Source organism: Castor canadensis, chromosome 11 (genome assembly GCF_047511655.1).
Source record: "Castor canadensis chromosome 11, mCasCan1.hap1v2, whole genome shotgun sequence".
Taxonomy (NCBI): Eukaryota; Metazoa; Chordata; class Mammalia; order Rodentia; family Castoridae; genus Castor; species Castor canadensis.
Window position 1 is genome coordinate 110,810,731 of NC_133396.1, and position 20,889 is coordinate 110,831,619.

General features: G+C 47.9%; 2 protein-coding genes across 5 annotated transcripts; one reads left to right on the top strand and one right to left on the bottom strand.

The window, feature by feature from the left end:
* Positions 1–2,262: 2,262 nt before the first annotated feature.
* On the top strand, positions 2,263–16,548 carry Sv2a (synaptic vesicle glycoprotein 2A). The gene is made up of 13 exons (XM_020153290.2): positions 2,263–2,420; positions 5,978–6,936; positions 8,369–8,549; positions 9,817–9,968; positions 10,090–10,223; positions 10,568–10,657; positions 10,896–11,006; positions 11,185–11,273; positions 11,914–12,078; positions 12,287–12,420; positions 13,431–13,637; positions 14,213–14,372; positions 14,708–16,548. The coding sequence occupies exons 2-13, from the start codon at positions 6,315–6,317 to the stop codon at positions 14,889–14,891; spliced, it is 2,229 nt and encodes a 742-aa protein (XP_020008879.1). The 5' UTR covers positions 2,263–2,420; positions 5,978–6,314; the 3' UTR covers positions 14,892–16,548.
* A 1,454-nt stretch (positions 16,549–18,002) lies between these two features.
* Positions 18,003–19,024, bottom strand: Bola1 (bolA family member 1). 4 transcript variants are annotated; one of them, XM_020153353.2, is made up of 2 exons: positions 18,918–19,024; positions 18,003–18,534 (listed from the first exon to the last, which is right to left on the bottom strand). In XM_020153353.2, the coding sequence occupies exon 2, from the start codon at positions 18,529–18,531 to the stop codon at positions 18,118–18,120; it is 414 nt and encodes a 137-aa protein (XP_020008942.1). In that variant the 5' UTR covers positions 18,532–18,534; positions 18,918–19,024; the 3' UTR covers positions 18,003–18,117. The 4 variants fall into 4 exon arrangements, with proteins under 4 accessions (XP_020008942.1, XP_020008945.1, XP_020008943.1 ...); XM_020153356.2 differs by having other exon boundaries at positions 18,897–18,985; XM_020153354.2 differs by lacking the exon at positions 18,918–19,024 and adding an exon at positions 18,637–18,890.
* Positions 19,025–20,889: the final 1,865 nt, after the last annotated feature.

The window sequence follows — 20,889 nt, forward strand, 5'->3', positions numbered from 1 at the left end:
CCCTCAATCATTTGAAAAGTCATTGAGGTAAAAGGGAAGATGCTATTTAAGCTGGGGGCTATTGGTTCCTGAATTCTAACTGTCTTGTTTGTTGAGACAGTAATGTTGCTGTTGAGTAGTGATGTTGAATAGGTAGATGGAGATTGTGGGTTTGGTTGGAGATGTAAATGTGGGAGTCATTAGCACTGAGACAGTATAATAAACCCAGCAAAGGGAACCGAAGGAGTGGCTGGTGAGGTACATGAGGCCATGGCACCTGGGGAAAATGACTGTTTTTCCCTTAGAATTTCAAAAGAGAATTTTTCTTCTAAGAGGACAACTATTCTGTTAGCAAGTAATATATTAGTGAAGAGTATGAAAAGTCACCTTGAAGAAATGGCTTCCTGCCAGCAAAACTAGGCTATAACATAATTGGAAATAATAAACATTTAAATAAAGAATGTATTAACCTGAAGAAGGATCATCAATGAAAGCTTAGTAAAGGGAGAGTCCCTGAGGTCCTTGTGGGCAGGAGCCATTCCAATTACCATCCTGGAAAGAGTGCTTCAGCCATAGATTTAGAGTAGTCCAGGAGCACTGGCAAGGCTGCCCAGAGTGTAGAGGTGGAGGTAGAGAGTTGATGCCAAGAAGAGTTTAGACCCATTGGCATGACGCCTTATTGGGGATGGCCAGATGCCATTAAAGATACAAGTCCTCTTTATTTGGTTATGCCATTGTGCATTATCCATTGACATGATTGTGATCTGGCTTCAGGGAGAAAATGTACAGGACATGTAGACATGAGTTTTCAGTCTCAGTGACAATTCAGTTTTTGTGGAAAGTTAATATTTATGTATTGTGGCTTTATAGTTCTGCAAATTGGAATGTTGTTGGTACAACTATTTCCAAAGTCTAGCATTGGAGCCTACAAGTTCAGGCCCATATCCTTATCCTTGGTAAATTTAGCGTGTCAAATGTCATTTATGAGATCTCTTGGGACATAGGCTGCCAGCCTATCCCAACATTCTGAAACCTCCACATTTAGCAAAACAGAATCATACAGTATTATATCTGAAAAAGACCTGATACAGCATCTAGTCCAAGACACCTCATTTTCCATAGAAAGGAGAGGTTCACAGAGGCAGGAAATGTGGCTCCAGGAGCCAACAGTGTTAGTAGTAACAAACCAGGTCAGGGCCCTTGGTCAGGGTTCTGTCCAGAATATTCTAAGGTCTTACCTAGAATACACATTCAGGATTACCTAGAATAGGCACATTCAAAATCAGCACATACTCTTTTAGTCCTAGAGCAGGATGGTCATCAGATGTCACCAAGTGGCATGTCTTGGATCTGTGAGTCCAGGTTATTAGTACAGGGTCAAAGGAAAGATGCAAGGAATAAACGAACCAATTCACTTGTTATTGTTATCTCTGTTTTCTCTAAAACATCTGGGTAAAGTTGGAATCTGAGTACTCTGGATGTGAGAAAGGGTGGTGGGAAAGGAATTTGGCTGGGAGCCATGGAGAAGGGAGGTATTTTGAAGGTAGCAAGAATCCCAGAAACTCCTGAGTAGTTAAGACCGAAAAAAGGCATGTTAGACTGAAATGCAAGGAGAGAGAGATGTTAGTCTCAAAGAGGTCTGGAGAGAGAGACGAGGAGATGAAGCCCAGTCCTGGGTTTCAGCACCAGAAGTTAGACTGAAAAAGAGGCATGGGAGGACACGCGGGAGATGGTTTAATACATCAGCACAGGATTTACTGGGGAGAAGAAACTGGAGAGAGTCTCCAGCAAGAGAGCTGGAGCCCACTGCCTCTTACAAACTGGGGTAGTTCTAAGATGTCAGTAGAAGTTCCAGGAAAGTCCCTGGACGGCAAAATTCTCCATCAGCCCTCTGACCCTCGCAAGAAGGTGGGTGGGGAGTTTCTAATAAATGATTAAAGGTGGATATTTGCTTCTCTTTAGGGCGGGGTGGAGAGTTGCCAATCAGCCACCTTCGAGGGGAAGGTGGGTCTGGTCCTAACGTGGCTGCCCTATGCAATGGGTGTTGCCATCCTGAGGCTGCCACACCACCTCTCTTTCTGTCTCCCTACTTGCCTTCCTCATTTTCATCTTTTGCTAGGAAGGGGCTGGGAAAGGCTGTGTCGTTTCCAGTTGTCCCTGCGATAAACCCCTTCCAGCCCCTTCATCATTTCTCACTGTGCCCCGAGTCCCCTCCCCATCCTCTTTTCTTTCGGCCCCCTACCCCTCCCTCCCCCCGCCAATGGTGTCTCCCGATGCTCAGCGGCGCGGGGGCGGAGTCGGAGGCGGGGCCGGAGCGTGATGGGGGGGCAGGTCTGCAGTGCCTCTCCCCCTGGTACCCGGAGCAGTCGCCGCTGCTGCCTCAGGCCCGCGCCGACCCCCGCCCTTACCCGGGACTCCCTTACCCGGGGAACCCAGCCCAGGTGAGACCCCTCTCTCAGTCTCTCACCTCCACCCCGCCCCTGGCAGAAGCATTCTTGCCTTGCAGCCATTTTATTCTCCGATGCTTTGCTTATGGGGAGGGTGACCATCCTGGGGCTCGGGGGGTTCGGTGGTGGTTTGGGGAATGGACACTTATTTCAGCTGTTGGGCGGTTCAGGATATACACACATATATGTGCACATATGCATACATACATATGTATGTATCTATAAAGGGGGAGGAGGGGTGTTTTTCTCTACCTTAACCAAGTCTCCACTACACTCATTGGAGATTAACCTGGTGAGGGATTGTTAGGAAAGATGGGGGTCCCCAAACTCCAGTCCCTTCCTCACCTTCCCCGCCTCCCCGCTCCTCCATTCCCCTTCTCCCCCCCCCCGCCCCCGCCCAGGATGAATGATAAATGACCTTGGCTGGGCCCAGAGAGTGGATGCTGCCTCAGTCAGCTTGCCTGGACTTGGGTGGGTGGGGGGAGGGCAGGTGAAGGATGGAGGGAAGGGGAATAAAGAATGGAAACCTTGGGGGAGGCTGAGATGATAAACGACCAGGTGGTGGGAACACGGATGGGGGGAGGGGCTGGAGGTAATTACTGGGGGGAGGGGTGTTGAGTGATGGTGGGCACTTGTCCAGCAGCAGGACCAAGGGTGGGGAAGCGCTCCAAGGAGCAATTTAGTCAATTCTAGGGACTCGGTCCCTTACACCAGAGCTGAGGCAAGATGGGGGGAGGTTGCCACAAATGCTGGTCTCTGAGCCTGTGCGTGTGGAGGTTTCTCCCTGCGTCCCTGACTCTGCCGTGTTCATTCCCCCGTCTGCATTTTCAGCTGACACCTTCATTTTTTCTCTCCCTCAAAACTGGATGCTCCCATTTTCCTAACTCAGGGGTAGGATGTGAGGAGAGGAGACTCAGCCTTGTTGGTCCTGGGGTAGGGGCTGAGGCTGAATCATCCAGCTGTAATGGGGAAGGGAGTTCTGGCACCTCCCACATCCTACCCCCATTTTGCCCTCCACCCCTTTCCGCTCCCGGATGTTTTAATAAGTGACAGCTTAATGACCTGGGCTAGGTAGCCCCCCACCCCCCCCAGAGACAGAGACTTTGATTTGGGCAGTTTTGGACCCTTCTCTCATCCAGGGTCGAGTTGTCCTGAAAGGAAGCAGTTGCTCAGGAGTCCCCCTGTTCGCCCTTTCTACCCTCTGCAGAAAATCCCATGGGCGCATTTTTCTAATCAGGCAAAGCCAGCCAGTCTTAATGGACTCTGAAAACCCAAATCTTGTCTCCTTTAACCTCCACTTCTCCAAGTGTTGTCTCTCTTCTACAGGCTTAGCCATTCTGTGCTGCTTTGGGGGCTAAAAATAGCACCACTTCCTCACCAGCTCAAAGAATTTGTCTTCTTTCTCTCGCCCCATGGGCTTGTTGGCCCTGGGGGAGCGGCTGTTGAGCCACTGCTGTGGCTGTGGGAGCCTTTTCTACCCTGTATGTACCTCTCAGGGGTAAACATTGTCAGCAAACATCGGGCATGCTCCTGGTGGGTCCATCTGCTTCCTTCAGGTTTGGGGGAGATCCTGGTTGGGAAAGAAAGGAAAGGAATGCAAATTGCCTTGCACAGAGGGGATTCCACAGTTCCCTCTCTTTCATGGAGGATGGTTGGGTACTGAACCATGAAGAAAAGAAGGTGACATAGGGGTCACTGCTTCTGGTCACTGTGGTCCATTGCTCACATCTGTCCTGAGGGGCTGAGGCTGTGCTTGCCAGTGTTTCTCTCTGAATCATACAGCATAACTTACCCTCTTCTACCAGGACTACATTGTATGTATGTGTGTGTTATGTTTAATGAAGGCTCTGATGGGTGGGAGCAGAAGAAGGCAGGATATTTTTAGGGGAATATCTCTGATCTGACTCTAGGCCTGTATACTCTGTATTTATGAAGAAGGAGGTCTCTATGCCTCCCTTTGGAGGATACCTTTTTTTTGGGGGGGAGGCCCAAAGCCCCCTTCATTCTCCATCAGCCACCTACGCAATGCGGTATTCATGGACTCCTTTTTCCTTGATTCCTGGAGCAGCAGAAAGGATTAAGGGGGATTAGGAAGGGAGGCTTTGGAGGAATGAGGTACAACTATTGATCTTAGACCCTCACATTAGAAATGTGTGAACTTGATCAGTCATTTCCATTCCTATCCCCACCAGTGAAAGGGGGCCCACATATGACATTCTGAAGAAAGGTGGCAGCAGCCAGTCATCACCTCTTTATTAGCTTTTGACCTTCCCTCTTGTCCATTCTACTCAGGTTCCAAGTCTCCCTTTTTTGGGTCTTCTTCCCTTACTGGTCTGGAGGAAGATAATGTGGGCCCAGCTGTTGGGATGAGTTCAAACACAGAAGGAGGGCTCATAGGAGGATACTGGGCAGCAGTATCTAAGTCTGAACCCTTCAGACTTCTTTTCCACTTTCCGTATAATAGGAAGGAGGGAAACTAGTATGCATAGAATATCTACTGGGGGATTAAATTTTCACACTGACTGAGAACTAAAGATTCTCCCAATTTAATTATCTTCAAGTTAAATAAATATAAGGACACTGAGGCTTAGAGAGGTTAAGTAACTCCCTGAGAGCAGTTTGGCCCTCAACTTAGGTGATCTACCTGTCATGTGCTTTGCACCTAACCAGCATTCTACTTGACAGTGTCCCCTTCTGCTCATCCTAAAGAACATCCAGAGATAGCTTTTGTTTTGGGATCACTGTATCACTATCACCACAGAGCTAATATTCATCACTTTTTTGTGCCAGCTACTGTGGTAAGGAGTATATATTATCTCATTTAATCCTGAGTTTTCTATTTTTAAATAAGGAAGCTTAGGCTGAGGTGTGCAGAAACATGCCTGTGCTCACTTAGCTAGTGAATACTAAAGCATGAAGTCAAACCCATGTCTGTCTGACTCTGGAAGCTGAGCTTGTATCCATGAGGCTATGTTGGGAGAAGGTCCTCGTTGAGAGGCCTATAAATTTAGAATCTGAGTGAAGGACTCTGGAGCCTCACCTTCAGATTTATCAGGTTGGAGAGCTCAACTATCTCCTACACATCTTCCCCAAGCTCCACTGGACAGGGATCCCTGATCATACTGGAACAGGGGATTCTTGTTTCTCTTTTTTTTTTTTGAGGTAACTAAGGATTGAACTCAGGGCATCACACTTGCTAGGAAAGTTTTCTATCACTTGTGTAACACCCTGTTTTTTCGTTGTAGATTGTGGATAAAGCAAGGGATTGTAACTTGATGTAGGTGTGTGTATGTGTGTTAGGGGAGGGCTCAGGGTAGGTGACTGTGACTAGCAAATCTCATGGGCCTGATCTCCAAGTTATAAGTAAGGGAAGTTATATTGAAATGACCCTCAGTTGGCGCAGACAACTATGTACCGAGTGGTACCCTGAAGCAAAGAGACCATCTCTGCACAACATAATTCAGGTGGGGCTTTGAGTTGAAAGGGATTTTATATTTATATTCTTCACAATCCTAGGACTAACAACTTCCTTTTTCTCTTTTTTTCCCTAGGTCTTCAGCGATTCTTGGAAGAGAATAGGCAACCCTTCCTGAGTTATCCTGGCTCCCCAGCTTAACCTCATCAACCTGGCTCCCCCTTCTCTTCCCATTGACTCCCTCCTCCTCTCCCTGCCCCACTCACCCCACTGAATCAAGTGCAGACCAAAGCTCTTTTCCTTCACTTTCCCTTCTAGATACTCACTGGTCAGGTCCTATTTTCTCTTGTTCTGAGCCCGAAGGTACTGGAAAGTGTTTCAGGAGAGGTCTTCTTGACGCCACAAGTCCTTGAGCAAAAAGTTGAAAAAGAAGAGAGTGGGGCAGATCTGGTGAAGTGCCTCAAGGCCTCATTATGGAAGAAGGCTTCAGAGACCGGGCAGCCTTCATCCGTGGGGCCAAAGACATTGCCAAGGAAGTCAAGAAGCATGCAGCCAAGAAGGTGGTGAAGGGCCTGGACAGAGTCCAGGGCGAGTATTCCCGCAGATCCTATTCCCGCTTTGAGGAGGAGGAGGATGATGATGACTTCCCCGTCCCTGCTGATGGCTATTACCGTGGAGAAGGGGCCCAGGATGAGGAGGAGGGTGGTGCATCTAGTGACGCCACCGAGGGCCATGATGAGGATGATGAGATCTACGAGGGGGAATATCAGGGTATCCCCCGGGCAGAGTCTGGGGGCAAAAGTGAACGGATGGCAGATGGGGCACCCCTGGCTGGAGTAAGAGGGGGTTTGAGTGATGGGGAGGGTCCCCCTGGGGGCCGGGGGGAGGCTCAGCGGCGGAAAGAACGGGAAGAACTGGCCCAGCAATATGAAGCCATCCTACGGGAGTGTGGCCATGGCCGCTTCCAGTGGACACTCTATTTCGTGCTTGGTCTGGCACTGATGGCTGATGGTGTTGAAGTCTTTGTGGTGGGCTTTGTGCTGCCCAGTGCTGAGAAAGATATGTGCCTGTCTGACTCCAACAAAGGCATGCTGGGTAAGAAACACCAGGGGCACTCCAAACCTATCTTGCTCCCAACTCTAGAAACACCCTTGTTCCTGCCCCATTCTTCCCTCTGGGGCCTTAGGACCTGCTTCCAAGATGTCCTCAGAGGGCCCAGGGTTCCTCTACACACTGCCGCCTCATACACATCTTCTAAAGTTGTTTGTGAAAGTGGGATTTAGGGTAGGGCAGCTAGACTGGGGCTTGGACTAGTGGCTAGGTAGGGGTGGTTTGCTCAGTTTTGTAGCATGTGGCCATGGTGGGTTGGGCCACTGAGCAATGTTTCTTTGTAGCCTTTTCTCTTATCTTGTTTCCTTTCTCTTATTGGGGAATAAGAGGTCAGTGTTCAAACTCCCTAGTATAAATTGGGAAGGTTAGTTTGGGGTTGTGGGGTTTGGGACTCTTGAGAGTTGGGATGTCCTAGGACCAGGGGGTAGCCTCTGATGATCTTCCCTGTTAGGGATCCTGAAGAGGGAAACCCTCTAAACTCACTGATAAAAGGGTCTGGGCTTGCTCTCCCTTGGACAGGGCTCTTCACATGGGGTTTGGTTTGGGCATGGATACAATGTAAAGTTTTTGGAGTAGATGATCACTTCCAGGTCTGATTTTATCAAGAAGGCAATAAACTGGGGAGTTTTGGGATGAGAAGTATTGAGACTGGAAAAAGTAAGGAACAGACTGTGGGGAGATTTCCTGGGAAGATTAAAGTAATTGGAGCCCCTTCCCACAGAACAAGAGACCCCCTACTGCTTTGAGAAAATCAAAGCACTGATGGCTCAGGCCTATAATCCTAGCTACTCAGGAGGCTGAGATCAGGAGGATCAAGGTTCAAGACCAGACTGGGCAAATAGTTCATGAGACTCCGTCCAGGGTAAAATGGACTGGAGGTGTGTCTCAAGCAGTGGAGCACCTGTTTTGTGAACCAATCCTTTGCAAGGGCGAATCCCTGAGTTCAAACTTCATTCCTACCGGGGTGGGGGGTGGGGGGGGGAACAGGGAGGGTAGAGAGGGCCCAGGAAGGTTCTGGGAATCTAGGCAGATCCATTCCTTTTAGGTGAGCCAGGAATGGGGGGTCATGTGTGAGTGTGTATGTATGTATGTATATATGACTGAGAGGGTAAGAAATGAAAGAGGGGGAGGGAGAGATAGAGAATATATGAATATATAGTTCCATCTAGTTCTGGGGTCCTTCCATATCTGCCTTTGAACCCCTAACCTATAGAGCTGACTTTCCATCTTTGCTCACAACACAGTTCATCTTCTCTCACTCACTTATCTCTGGGTAGACTTAGCTTCTAGAAGTTCTTCTAGAATGGATCCTTGATCCATTCTGCTGCAGTTTCAGTTTCTGTAATGCTCAGCTGTTGGGAGAATTGAGGGGTGTCTGCTCATACCCTTCCTGTCTCTGATCTCCTCCTCCCGGCAGGTCTCATCGTCTATCTAGGAATGATGGTGGGAGCCTTCCTCTGGGGAGGTCTGGCTGATCGGCTGGGTCGGAGACAGTGTCTACTCATCTCACTCTCAGTCAACAGCATCTTTGCCTTCTTCTCATCTTTCGTCCAGGGTTATGGCACTTTTCTCTTCTGTCGGCTCCTTTCTGGGGTTGGGTGAGTATCTGCATCCTAAGTCTCTTGAAGACATAACTGTACCTTGGTCACTGCTACATTTTTGGGACTTGTGATAGTGCCAGGCACATGAGGTACACCTTAAATATATGTGAATTGAATAAATGAATGAATTTCTCTCTTGGCCTAACGTCTTTAGGCCAGCTTCCCCCTGTCCAGGGCCTGCCTGCTGCCATTCAGAATATCATTCCATATCTGACCCACTCCTGAGTCTTCCACCCCACCTCTAGTTCTCTCTCTGAGCTTGTCTCTACAAGGAGGCCTAGTGGACTTTGACCTCACTCCTGGACTCCTGTGGATCCTAGAGTTACCCCCTCCTAGAGTCTACCTATTTCCTGTGTTTGACAATTATTATTATTATTATTATTATTTTTTGCAGTACTGGGGCTTGAACTCAGTGCCTACACCTTGAGCCACTCTGCCAGCCTTTTTTTTTTTTTTTTTTTCTGTTTGTGATGGGATTTTTTTGAAATAGGGTCTCACAAACTATTTGCCTGGGTTGCCTTTGAACCACGATCCTACTGATCTCTGCCTCCCTAGTAGCTAGGATTATAGGCGTGAGCCACTGGGGCCTGGCTCAACAATAAATCTTGCTAACACCCAACTTGGCTAGAATCTGAAGGCTTGAGCTACTTGTGTCTGCACTTTCCCAGGCACTGGCAGGTTTTCAGTAATGCTGCCTCATCTCTGAACTCTTGCCTGGCCTCTTTGCACAACACTTACCCTCACATTCTTCCTTGCTCATCTTTTTCCTCAGGGGATTTTCCTTTTTCTTCAGTTATCTTCCCTCTCTCCTATCTCCATAAAGATTTAATGTTTGTTCCTTCCCTTCCCTTGAAACCTAGTGGCCTATTTCCCAAGAATGGATGCTTAGTCAGGCACTTGTGGCTTACGCCTGTAATCCTAGCTACTTAGGAGGCAGAGACCAGGAGAATTGTCAAAGCCAGTCCTGGGCAAATAGTTCATGAGACCCTATCTCAAAAATACCCAACATAAAACAGGGCTGGTGGAGTGGCTCAAGTAGTAGAGTGCCTGCCTTGTAAGTGTGAGGCCCTGAGTTCAAACCTCCCCTCCCCCAAAAAGAATGGGTGCTTGTTGGCTGGTGGTAAGAGTTTATAGGGTGTTATGTGTAAGACAGAGTCTCTTAGAAAGGTGTGGAAGATGTAGGGTGATGGGGATCCGGAGCACTGGGGCATGATATCAGGAACATGGCCATTTTCTGATGCTGAATTCTTGAAATGTCCTCTAGGATTGGAGGGTCCATCCCCATTGTCTTCTCCTACTTTTCGGAGTTTCTGGCCCAGGAGAAACGTGGAGAGCATTTGAGCTGGCTCTGCATGTTTTGGATGATTGGCGGAGTGTATGCAGCTGCTATGGCCTGGGCCATCATCCCCCACTATGGTGAGCAGCCCATAGGACCCCTCCCCCTCAGACTCACTCTCCTCCCTTCTTACCTGTGCTCCTTGTGGTAGAAGCCCCCAGCTTCTGGCCTCCCTGATGATGCTGTGACTGTCTTTGCCAGGGTGGAGTTTTCAGATGGGTTCTGCTTACCAGTTCCATAGCTGGAGGGTCTTTGTTCTCGTCTGCGCCTTTCCTTCAGTGTTTGCCATTGGGGCTCTGACCACGCAGCCTGAGAGCCCTCGCTTCTTCTTAGAGGTGAATGGGGCTGCCCTGGGCAGGGTAGGGTAGGGAGGGCAGCAGGGGCTCCTGTGTTTAAATACTCACTGTGGATTTGTTGTGATCCTGTGTGGCTGCTTTCCTTCCTCAAGGGTCCAAACTTTATCTTGTTTCCTTTATCTTAGAATGCATCTCCAGAGATGTTTTGTGGGTGAAGCCCGAGAATGTGTTTAACCGGGGACCTTTGACCTGACTTTATACCTCAAATTAGATTCCTACTTGGTTTTGTGTTTTGGGACTCCAGAAGCCAGATTTAGGGAGGGTCTGTAACCCTGAGTCTGGAAGGTGTGACTTAGATGCTGGGATTGTGTCTGTGTCTCTAGAACGGGAAGCATGATGACGCCTGGATGGTGCTGAAGCAGGTTCATGACACCAACATGCGAGCCAAGGGGCATCCTGAGCGAGTCTTCTCAGTAAGCTACAGCCCTTCCCATTCAAACCCCCAAGCCCTGGCAACCCCAGCCCCCACTTGACCCCTTTCCATATGCATCCCACCTTCCTAGACAGCTCAGGTTGCATTCTTCCTTGATGCCATTCTCAAGGATTACATCCACTCATGCCTCCCATTTTGCTACTACAGGGAAACTAAGGTACTTGGAGGGGGTTGTGAAATGCAGAGTATGTGACTACTCCCCCTTCTTTTGACCCCAGGTTACCCACATTAAAACGATTCATCAGGAGGATGAATTGATTGAGATCCAGTCGGACACAGGGACCTGGTACCAGCGTTGGGGGGTCCGGGCCTTGAGCCTGGGGGGGCAGGTAATGGGGGATGCAGTGGTGGAGACAGAGAAGGGAGTGGGAGAGGTAGAGAAGGCAAGGCTTGAGACTGTGTGAGGGGCAAAGGTGAACTGAAGGGAAGTGGAAGGGCAGAAAAATGGGGATGGATGGGTACTAGGAATTAGTGCAGCCATCTCTGCCTTCGCTTTGTGCCTTGTAGGTCTGGGGGAATTTCCTCTCCTGTTTTGGACCAGAATATCGACGTATCACTCTGATGATGATGGGTGTATGGTTCACCATGTCATTCAGGTGAGAGGGTTGGTTGGGTGGGTGGTATGTGGTGGTTGTGGTTATATGTGGGGGCTGGAAGAGAAGTGGAGAAATAGGAAATGAAGTGGATGTATAATGAGGGAAGGTGTTAGATCCCACCTGATGCTCCACTGAGGTCCTCTCTACTGTTTTCATTCAATGCACTTGTATTTCAGGTTGACCTACCATTCTGTGTAGGTAGTGTGCTGTGATGAAGTACATGTGTCTCAGTATTCATGGAGTTTACATTTTGGTCAGAGATAGATAAAACTAGCTATAAAGCAGTGTGATGGTGCTATGGTGGGGGAAGGGAATAGTAATATGGGAACCTTTGGGACTTGGGGAGTGGGGATCTAAGTCCTCAAGAGTGAATACGAGTTAGGCAGGCTGAGGGGTGGGCTTGGGGAGTAGTGTTTTAGGCAGAGGGAAGAGAAGATGTTTGAGAGGTAAGAAAGAATATGGTAGGTGGTATAGAAGATGTGGAAGTTCCCAGAACCACAGCAGTTGGGAAGGGAGAAGTGTGAGATGAGCCTGGAAGCCAGCAAGTTCCTGATATGGTCTGACTGTTTCTTCTTCACTCTGCACTGCCTGGTTCTAATCTCTAATATGCCCTGTCTGGTTTCACTATTTTTGATTTCAGCTACTATGGCCTGACTGTCTGGTTTCCTGACATGATCCGCCATCTCCAGGCGGTGGACTATGCAGCCCGCACAAAAGTGTTTCCTGGGGAACGTGTAGAGCATGTGACTTTTAACTTCACACTGGAGAATCAGATCCATCGAGGGGGGCAGTACTTCAATGACAAGTATGTGGGGACATTTAAACCTCACTCCTCCCCTGTCCCTTGTACTTCTTGTCTTTTTGATGAGTCTGGAAGTTCAAGACATGGTAGTTTGGGGCAAAGACCAGCAGTTTATCCTCAGTGCTGCGTTGCCCATTACTTCATTAAGGGAGGGAATCTTGGAGGAGGGGATGAGGATGGGGGAAAGGGTCTCATCATCCCGGCCTTACAGGTTCATTGGGCTGCGTTTGAAGTCAGTGTCCTTTGAGGATTCCCTGTTCGAAGAGTGTTATTTTGAGGATGTCACATCCAGCAACACATTCTTCCGCAACTGCACGTTCATCAACACTGTGTTCTATAACACTGGTAAGGTGGGGTGGCTTGTGGGGTCAGCCTGAGGGGAGGAGCACCCTTCCTCATTCACTAGCTTACAGTTTTCAAGCTGAGAGCCCTCTGGAGCCCTGTGGGAAGGTGATATGGGAGCTTACTGGCTACCACCAATAACTTGGAAAATCCAATGGACATTGGACATTTTCCTGTGATAGACTGTCTGACAAAACTTTAAGTTTCTTTGTCTTGGACTGGAATTATATAATAACTCAGTGCAGTAATAGCTTTTTTTTTTTTTTTTTTGCGGTACAAAAAAAAGGTGCCTACACCTTGAGCCACTCCACCAGCTTTTTTTGTGTTAGCTATTTCAAGACAGGGTCTCATGAACTATTTGCCCAGTTGGCTTTGAGCCTCGATCCTCCTGATCTCTGCCTTTTGAGTAGCTTGGATTATAGGCATGAGCCATTGGCATCTGGCTTATTAATGCATTTTTTGAAGAGGGCAAAAAATAATGCAAAACAGAGTCCTTGGGGAAAAGAAAAATAATAAAAGAAATATTTAATGGTTGAAAAGGTTGAGAGTCATTGCATTAATCTGCGTCTTTAGCAGTGATTTTCAAACTATATGCACATGAAATGCTGGCTTTGTGCATTAGACTGAGGTTTCCCACTTCTAAATGGAGTACTGGATGAACTTTTCCCACATTGCAGAAAAATAATAGTGGCTAGGACTTTTAAAAATATTTTTCTCAGAAACATTTCCTAGACTCATAGCATTGCTACTGTATATAGCCTGCTCAGGTGTTCAAAAAAATGAACGAGAGGGAAATCTTGGAAGCAGCCACACTGTTTGAGAGATTACAGTCATTTTCTGCCATAAAGGTTCCAAGTTCCAATGATGATATTACTCAGTGTTTTGTAAAGAGTATCTCCCCTCCCCATGCCACACACTGCTCACTTCCACAAATGCAGAGCCCTGAGCCATAAACAGTACAGTTTCCCTAACATTTGCTGTGGCTGCCTGTGTGTCTTGTCCTTCACCTCCAGACCTGTTTGAGTACAAGTTTGTGAACAGCCGTCTGGTAAACAGTACATTCCTGCACAATAAGGAGGGCTGCCCGCTGGATGTGACAGGAACAGGCGAAGGTGCCTACATGGTGTACTTTGTCAGCTTCTTGGGGACTCTGGCTGTGCTTCCTGGGAATATCGTGTCTGCCCTGCTCATGGACAAGATTGGCAGGCTCAGAATGCTCGGTAAGGATGAGAGGCTGTGTGGTGACCGGGCAGAACCCCGATGCGGGGAGCCAGAGGCTGGGGGAGACTGTCAGTAGGTTTTTCACTTTGAGCTGTGATAGAGACTAACTAGAGAGTGTCTCCCTCTCGTGTTTTCTGTAGAATGGGGTGGGCCTGGCATGAAGTTTCTCTAGGAGGTTAAGGAAGTAGGCAGAATAACAAGTGGGTAGGGCATAGGCTTTGAGGTTATTGGTTTGAATTTCAACGTCACCACCTGCCGTGGGCAAGTTACTTACCCTTTATGCACCCTGTTGTTGTCTGTCACACAGGATTGATAATAATATCTGGCTCATAGGATTGATGCATTAGAACCATACATGAAAAGCATCAAGCTGCTTGGCCCATGTTGGCATTGAGTGAACTGTTCTTATTGATATTGTTCATAAACAATTACAAGGGAGGGTGTGGACTAATGAAAAGCCTTCTTTTTGGCTATGTGGGGAAAAAGAGTCTCGCCTGGGGCTGTCTGAAAGCTTGCTGATAGCAACAGCTGGGTCATGGGTGGGCTTCATTGCTTTCTCCTCTCCTGACTCCAGCTGGCTCCAGTGTGATGTCCTGTGTCTCCTGCTTCTTCCTATCTTTTGGGAATAGCGAGTCAGCCATGATTGCTCTGCTTTGCCTTTTTGGGGGTGTCAGCATTGCATCCTGGAATTCTCTGGATGTGTTGACTGTTGAACTCTACCCTTCGGACAAGAGGTAGTTGAGTGGTGGGGGCAGAGGAGAAATGGGTAAGGGGGATGGGAAGAATGTCTTTAGGGGTAGGAAGACACATGTTCCTACTGAATTTCTCCTCTAAAAGCTGGTAGCTTTTGTATCCAATCCTTGCAGTATTAACTTACTTTTGGTCTTCTTTTTCCCATGTCTCCCAATTCATCCATATTCTCTGATGTTCATTCTCTCTCTGATCTCTGCATTCTTCCCTCCTTCTTCAACACTGCCTGCCATCTTTCTTCACTTCATTTCCCTTCCTTTGTGTCCTTCCTTGGCCTTGGCCCTGACCTTGACATGGCACCGGGGGGACTCCTGAGCAGAACCACAGCCTTCGGCTTCCTGAATGCCCTTTGTAAACTGGCAGCTGTGCTGGGGATCAGCATCTTCACATCCTTTGTGGGAATCACCAAGGCTGCCCCCATCCTCTTTGCCTCAGCTGCCCTTGCCCTTGGCAGCTCTCTGGCCCTGAAGCTACCTGAGACCCGGGGGCAGGTGCTGCAGTGAGGGGGGCGGGTCTCTGGGACTTTGGGGATGGCAGGCATACTGTGAGACCAACAGCTCCTTCTTTCCCTTCCCTGCCCTGCCATCCTGGCCCCTAGAGCCCTCACTCCCCACTCCTGTGTTTGGTGTCTTAGCTGTGTATGTGTGTGTGTGCATGTGTGTGATCCCGTGGGCAGGGACTACAGGGAAGGCTTCTTCATCTCAGTTGTGGGATGAAGCACTTCCCACCTCCTACCACCCTTGACTTTGCACAAGAGAAGGCTGAGCCCCCACCTTCTCTCCCCCAGTGTTAGTGAGGGCCCCTTGCTTCCCTGCTCCAGGGGTTCCAGATCAGGCTTCCTGCCTTCCCCCTCATTCCCTCTGCCTAGGCCCTGGTGAAACCACGGGTATGCAATTATATTGGGGGCTGGGGCTTGGGTGTAGACCATGGACCAAAAGAACTTCTTCAAGTTGGAAGGGCCTTGGGTGCCCTCTCACACCTCCCGTTGGATGCTGGGGGAGTAGCAATAAACCTCAGCCCTCTGGCCTCCACTTTCCCCTTAATTTGGGCTATAAGTATGAAACCTGAATTTTATGAAATAAGCTTTCTGGTTCTTATTTATATATTAAGTTCCGAGGCAGCTCAGCAGGACTGTGTGTGTGGATGTGTGTGTACACTTATGTATGTGTATGTATGTGCCATGGGGCGGGGGTACCACTATTCTGTCCTAAAATATAAGCCAAGGGTAATTTCAACGGACACACACACACACACATCTCTGCCTCCCGCAGCACCTTCCTGAATCTTATCTGAGTTGGGCCTGGGAGGGAGGAGTTCTAGGCCAGGCTGGGATAAGAGTCTTGCAGACTAGGGAGACCTAAGGGCACTTGACAAGGCCTTTTTCCTTTCTCTCCAATATAGGCCCTCTCTGGAGAGACTCCACTCCACCCTACCATAACACAGCCAGAAAGAGCACAGTTTGCTCCCTTACCCAATCTGTCTCCTGGCAGGCAGGGGAGAAGGGGAGGGAAAGGGAAAGAAACCAGGCATATGGTCAAACCAGCAGATCAAAAAGCACAAAGAGCTGGGGCAGGGGCCCTCCTAGCAACTCCTTTCAAAGAGGAGAGGTTGGGCAGTAAGGACCCCTAATGCAGGGACCAGAAGCCTCAGTTTCCCCATCTCTCCCTTCCACACAATAGCCTCTGTAGGTTAAACTGCCCCTGTTCCACCCTACTCTGTGGCTGCTTTCTTTGGTGCCCTCCTCCCACCCCATAGTAGTCGTGATGTGTTGTAGTTTTTAGCTGTTTGTAAAATGTTAAAAAAGTTAAAAGGAAAAAAAATGAAAATAACAAAAAAGAAACTCCAAATCCCCCTCCTCATGCTGCGTCTGGTGCCCACATCCTCCGGTCACTCCCGCGTTTTGTAACACCCAACCAGTGGTGACTGTAACTCTGGTGTCTGTGCTCAAAGGACTGCCTTCTCCTCCAGTGCCCAGTGTATGAGTGTGTGTCCCCTTCCCCACCTTTCATTTGCTGGATGTAGCCCTCTTCCCTGCATCCCAGGGAGACCCAGCCACCTCCCTTGCTCTCCCGGGGAACCCTTAACCCAACTCTGTTGATGTGAAAAAAATGAAATGAAAAATATTGATGAAAAATAAAAGGAAACAAATCCTTAAATCCATAGTGGCTCTGTCTGCTTCTTTGCATCTTCACCTACATCTAACTTCACTTTGACTGTCCTGGGAAGGTAAAATGGAGGTGGAAAAACAACTCTTGAATCTGGAGGCCAAAATAACAAGGTATATCACACTCACTTCCTAAATTGACTTCTCTACGCTGACCTCACTTTCACAGATGGAAGGCCCTCCAAGTCTCCCAAATTTGAAAACTTGGAATCATATTTCTTAAGAATAGACCCAACTTTCCTCCAAATCTTCTTGAGTGCTTTTAAGACATACACACTCCAGACTGTGCTGGACTTGTGGAATGAAAACTTTTTGAGAGAGGGGACCTCAAAACTACATTTTAAACAAGCTTCCATGAAGAAATCTGAAAGTCACTGCCCACCAGCTCACCTTTGAATCCTCTCTCATTCTAGTTCACTGCCCTTTTTTTGGGGGGTAGTGCTGGGGATCAAACCAATGGTCTTGTACATGTTAGACCGCTGAGTTACATAGCTAGCTATTGGCTTTTTGGAGACTGGGCTCAGTCTGGCCTTGAACTCCTGCCTCCTCATTGCTGGTATTACAACATGCCTTTCCTCCACTGCCATTTTTTTTTTTTTTTTGTGGTCTGTGGCTTGAACTCAGGGCCTACACTTTGAGCCACTCCAGCAGACCCCCCCTTTTTTTAAAATCATTTTTCCATTTACTCCTATGTGTATACATTATTTCGAGATAGGATTTGCCTGGGCTGGCTTGGAGCCACTATCCTCCTGATCTCTGCCTCCTGAGTCTCTAGTATTACAGGTGTGAGCCGCCGGCGCTGCTTATATATATAAAATGTAGTATACATATATATGTTAGTAGCTCTCAGATTAACTCCTTTTTTTCTATTCCCATAGATGATTTTTCCCCCTAGGTTCTTATCTTTTCACTGCTTTAGTGTTTTATTGTTTTAAAGTTTTGTTATAAACAAATACTTTTTGGAAATGAAAGCTTATCAAAAAGCCAAGCATTCCTCAATATGAAATTCAAATGTGTCTGCCTATAACCCCTGCCTTGTCTGATAACTCAGTGCCCAATCCAGCTCCTATGCTTTTGCTCAGGTCCTTTGTCCTGGCTGAAAACCTTCCTCTTTTCTTTAGAGCTCCAATTAATTCACTTTCCTATGAATCCCTCCTTTTTCTGGCAGTATTGGCGTTTGAACTCTGGACCCCAAGCTTGCTAGGCAGGCGTTCCACCACTTGAGTCACACCCCAGATCCCCATGAATCACTTTTGACCACCCTGGTCTACAGGTATTTTTCTTTTCTCAAGAACACCCGCAGCACCAATTCAACAGGCATTATCGAGTGGGGAGCGTGGCTCAAGGGGTATGGGGCAGGCCTAGCATGTGGGAGGCCCTGGGTTCAATCCTCAGTACCAAAACAAACAAACAAAAAAGCCAACACAGGCATAGGACATAGCAATGCATCTCATGATAATTTATCTTTTAATGTACAGGGGTCCTCACCATTACAAATCACGGCCATTGAGGTAGTTTCTTTTCACCCAGCCCATTCGGATCCTGGTCTTTCCCATTTCTTGGGGTCAGGGAGTCCCTCGAGTTTTCTTGCTCCCACCCTGGCAGGGGGGGCTAGTGTCCAACTGAGGGTTCTCCCTCCACTGGGCGGGGGTCCGCGCCTGGATGGCCAGAGCGTGGACCGGCCCGGCCAGTTCCTCCGACAGCGCCGCGTGGACCAGCCGGTGCCGTTGCAGGGGGCTCAGTCCCTCAAAACGAGAGCTCACCACGGCCACGCGGAAATGCGTCTCGCTCCCCGGTGGGACGGCGTGGCCGCCGCTCTCGTTGCGCAGCTCCAGCACCTCGGGGTTCAGGGCTTGCTCCAACTTCGCGCGGATGGCAGCCTCGACGGGACCGACAGTCACCGATCCCGCGCTGCCCCGGGACAGACAGGTTTGGGTGGCCATGGAGACCAGGCGCCGGAGCGGCTGCCCACTCAGCATTCACTACAACAGATACAGAGAGGGTCAAAGCCTCCCCACGCTCGGAGAGTCCAGCTTCACCACCCGCCCCGGATTCCCCGCAACCCACTTCCCCGACGTCTACACCTGGCTCCTGCCGGGACTCCAGGCTGGGGGACCTGGGACCCCGCCTTAGCTCTCAGCGCTGTGTGACGTGTAAATTTGGCTTCCAGCTGCAGGCAGTGCAGGGACAAAGCGTGATTAAAGAGCCCGGTGCGCCAGTTATTAAGGGCATTTGGAAGGAACAGCTGGAGGTTGAAAAAACCTCCAGGATATGTGCAACTCGGTCCTTTTTGTGGAGTCGGAGCCCCGTGTCCCCTCGGAACCTCACGGTGGGCCCTTTCTACCTGCAGCTTAGACCGGGTTACCTCAGTTCTGACGGAGACCAAAGACTCCCAGCTTTCTGACGTTCTGAAGCACGCTAGGAAATGCGGTCTCCTTACGCGCTGATGAACCCCGCAAGCGCCACGTGATGCCCCGAGGGCTCATGGGAATTGTAGTCTCTGCTTCTCCCAACTCCAGCGGTCACCAGAGGTTTTTAATCAGATCAATGCAGAGAAAAAGGGATTTCCTGCGCAGCTGGGATTGGGATTATTCGATCTGTTTTTGTCGCCAGTGGATCTTGTAGCTCATCAAACCCAATTCCTTTATTACTTATTTATCTATTGGCAGCACTGGGGTTTGAATTCAGGGCCTCAAGCTTGCTAGGCAGGCGCTCTTGCAGCAGGGAGGAGGACCAGAAAAGAAACAGGCTGTGTTCTGATAATGAGGCAGGGGGAAGGGATGGCAAAGCAGAGAGATAAAACTTTAAAAAAATTGAAATATGAAGAAGGTCACATAGCACTGGGGGAACGAAATAGTCAATAAAGTCACATGCAGCCATATGTGGATTGAGCTTTGCTTTTCTCTTCTGTAACCTGCTTTCAAGGTGAGACCCCTTTGTTATAGGTGCTCAGCCTCTGCCGGGCTTGCTAGGCAGGTTCTCTACCACTTGAGCCACTCCACCAGCCTGGTGCTTAGCTTCTGGACAGGAGTCTGCTGGGTCTGTGACGGCACAATAAAACATTGCTTCCTGCTAAACTGCCTCAGTGTCCCGTGTCTCAGCTTGAGATTCCCTCAACACTCTTACCGCTTGAGCAACTCCGCTAGCCCCAATTCCTTTATTTTTTACATACAAGAAGTCCATTCTGTTTACTGAATGCATAGTTCTTGTCTCCAGACCAGTTCTGGAGGTCCTGTTCTCAGAATTTATAAATGCTGGAGAAGACAAGTGAACAGACAATTGCAATACTGTATGCTAAATGCTTTGATGAGGCTAACTAGTTTGCTAAGGAAGCATGTGACTCAGATGTGGGAGCCAAAACATATTTCCAAGAGAAGATTTAAGAAACAGACCAAAAGAGGCAGCATGGAAACGTGTTTCTTAGTCCCCCAGTCAGGCTATGGTAGTTTCATATGGAAAGGTCAGGAGGAGAGAGAATTTTGGGGGAGTCCTTTTGTTATTCTTGGATAAGGTGTTCCAGATGTTCTCTAACCTCACACTTGGAAAATTTCAAGCCCACAGAAAAGTTGAAGAGTACAAAGTAATACTGTCTATCACTAGATTCACCATTTTTTACATTTATATTTATTATATACTTAAACATGTTTTTATGTTTAAGTACTTTAAAAATATATTTATGCACTTTTTTGTCTGAATCACTAAAAAATTATTTGCAGATAACATGATATTCACCCCTAACTACTACAACTTGCATCTCCTCAGAATAAAACTATTCTCCTGTGTAACTGTGATACTCTTATAGACTCAAGAAATTAACATGTTGTATCAAAATTTAAAAGCTTTCTTAAAGGTTGCATGATTAGTACAATAACAGCCCATTTACCTCCTTTACCTAAATTAGCTGATAACTTTTTGTCTACTGTTGCTTCATATTTCTCTTTGAATATGTGTATATAATAACAATATTACTTTTTGCTGAATCATTTTAGTTAGGCACAATAATCTTTAAAACATTTTTAGTGTACATTAATTGTGCAAAGGGGTTTTATTGTGATATTTACATACATATAATATACTTGAATCATATTCACCCTTCTATTACTCTTATCCCCGCCTTAAATGATTTCCAGTGTGTTTCATTATTCTGTTTCATACATGCATATAATATACTTTGATTAAGTTCATCTTCACCCTCTCCTTTTGCTAACCCCCTTCCTCCTGGACCCTCCCTACTCCAACAGTCCTTTTACATTCATGTTCTTTTTCTTTTTATCTTTTTTAGGTCTGGATTCTGCATATGAGAGAAAACATGCAATATTTGTCTTTCTGAGTCTGGC

Coding starts and splice junctions, on each gene's coding strand:
- Sv2a (XM_020153290.2), top strand. CDS start 6,315: ATGGAAGAAGGCTTCAGAGACCGGGCAGCCTTCATCCGTGGGGCCAAA. Junction 10,224..10,567: donor GCCCTCGCTTCTTCTTAGAG/GTGAATGGGGCT, acceptor CTGTGTCTCTAG/AACGGGAAGCATGATGACGC. Junction 10,658..10,895: donor ATCCTGAGCGAGTCTTCTCA/GTAAGCTACAGC, acceptor TTTTGACCCCAG/GTTACCCACATTAAAACGAT.
- Bola1 (XM_020153353.2), bottom strand. CDS start 18,531: ATGCTGAGTGGGCAGCCGCTCCGGCGCCTGGTCTCCATGGCCACCCAA.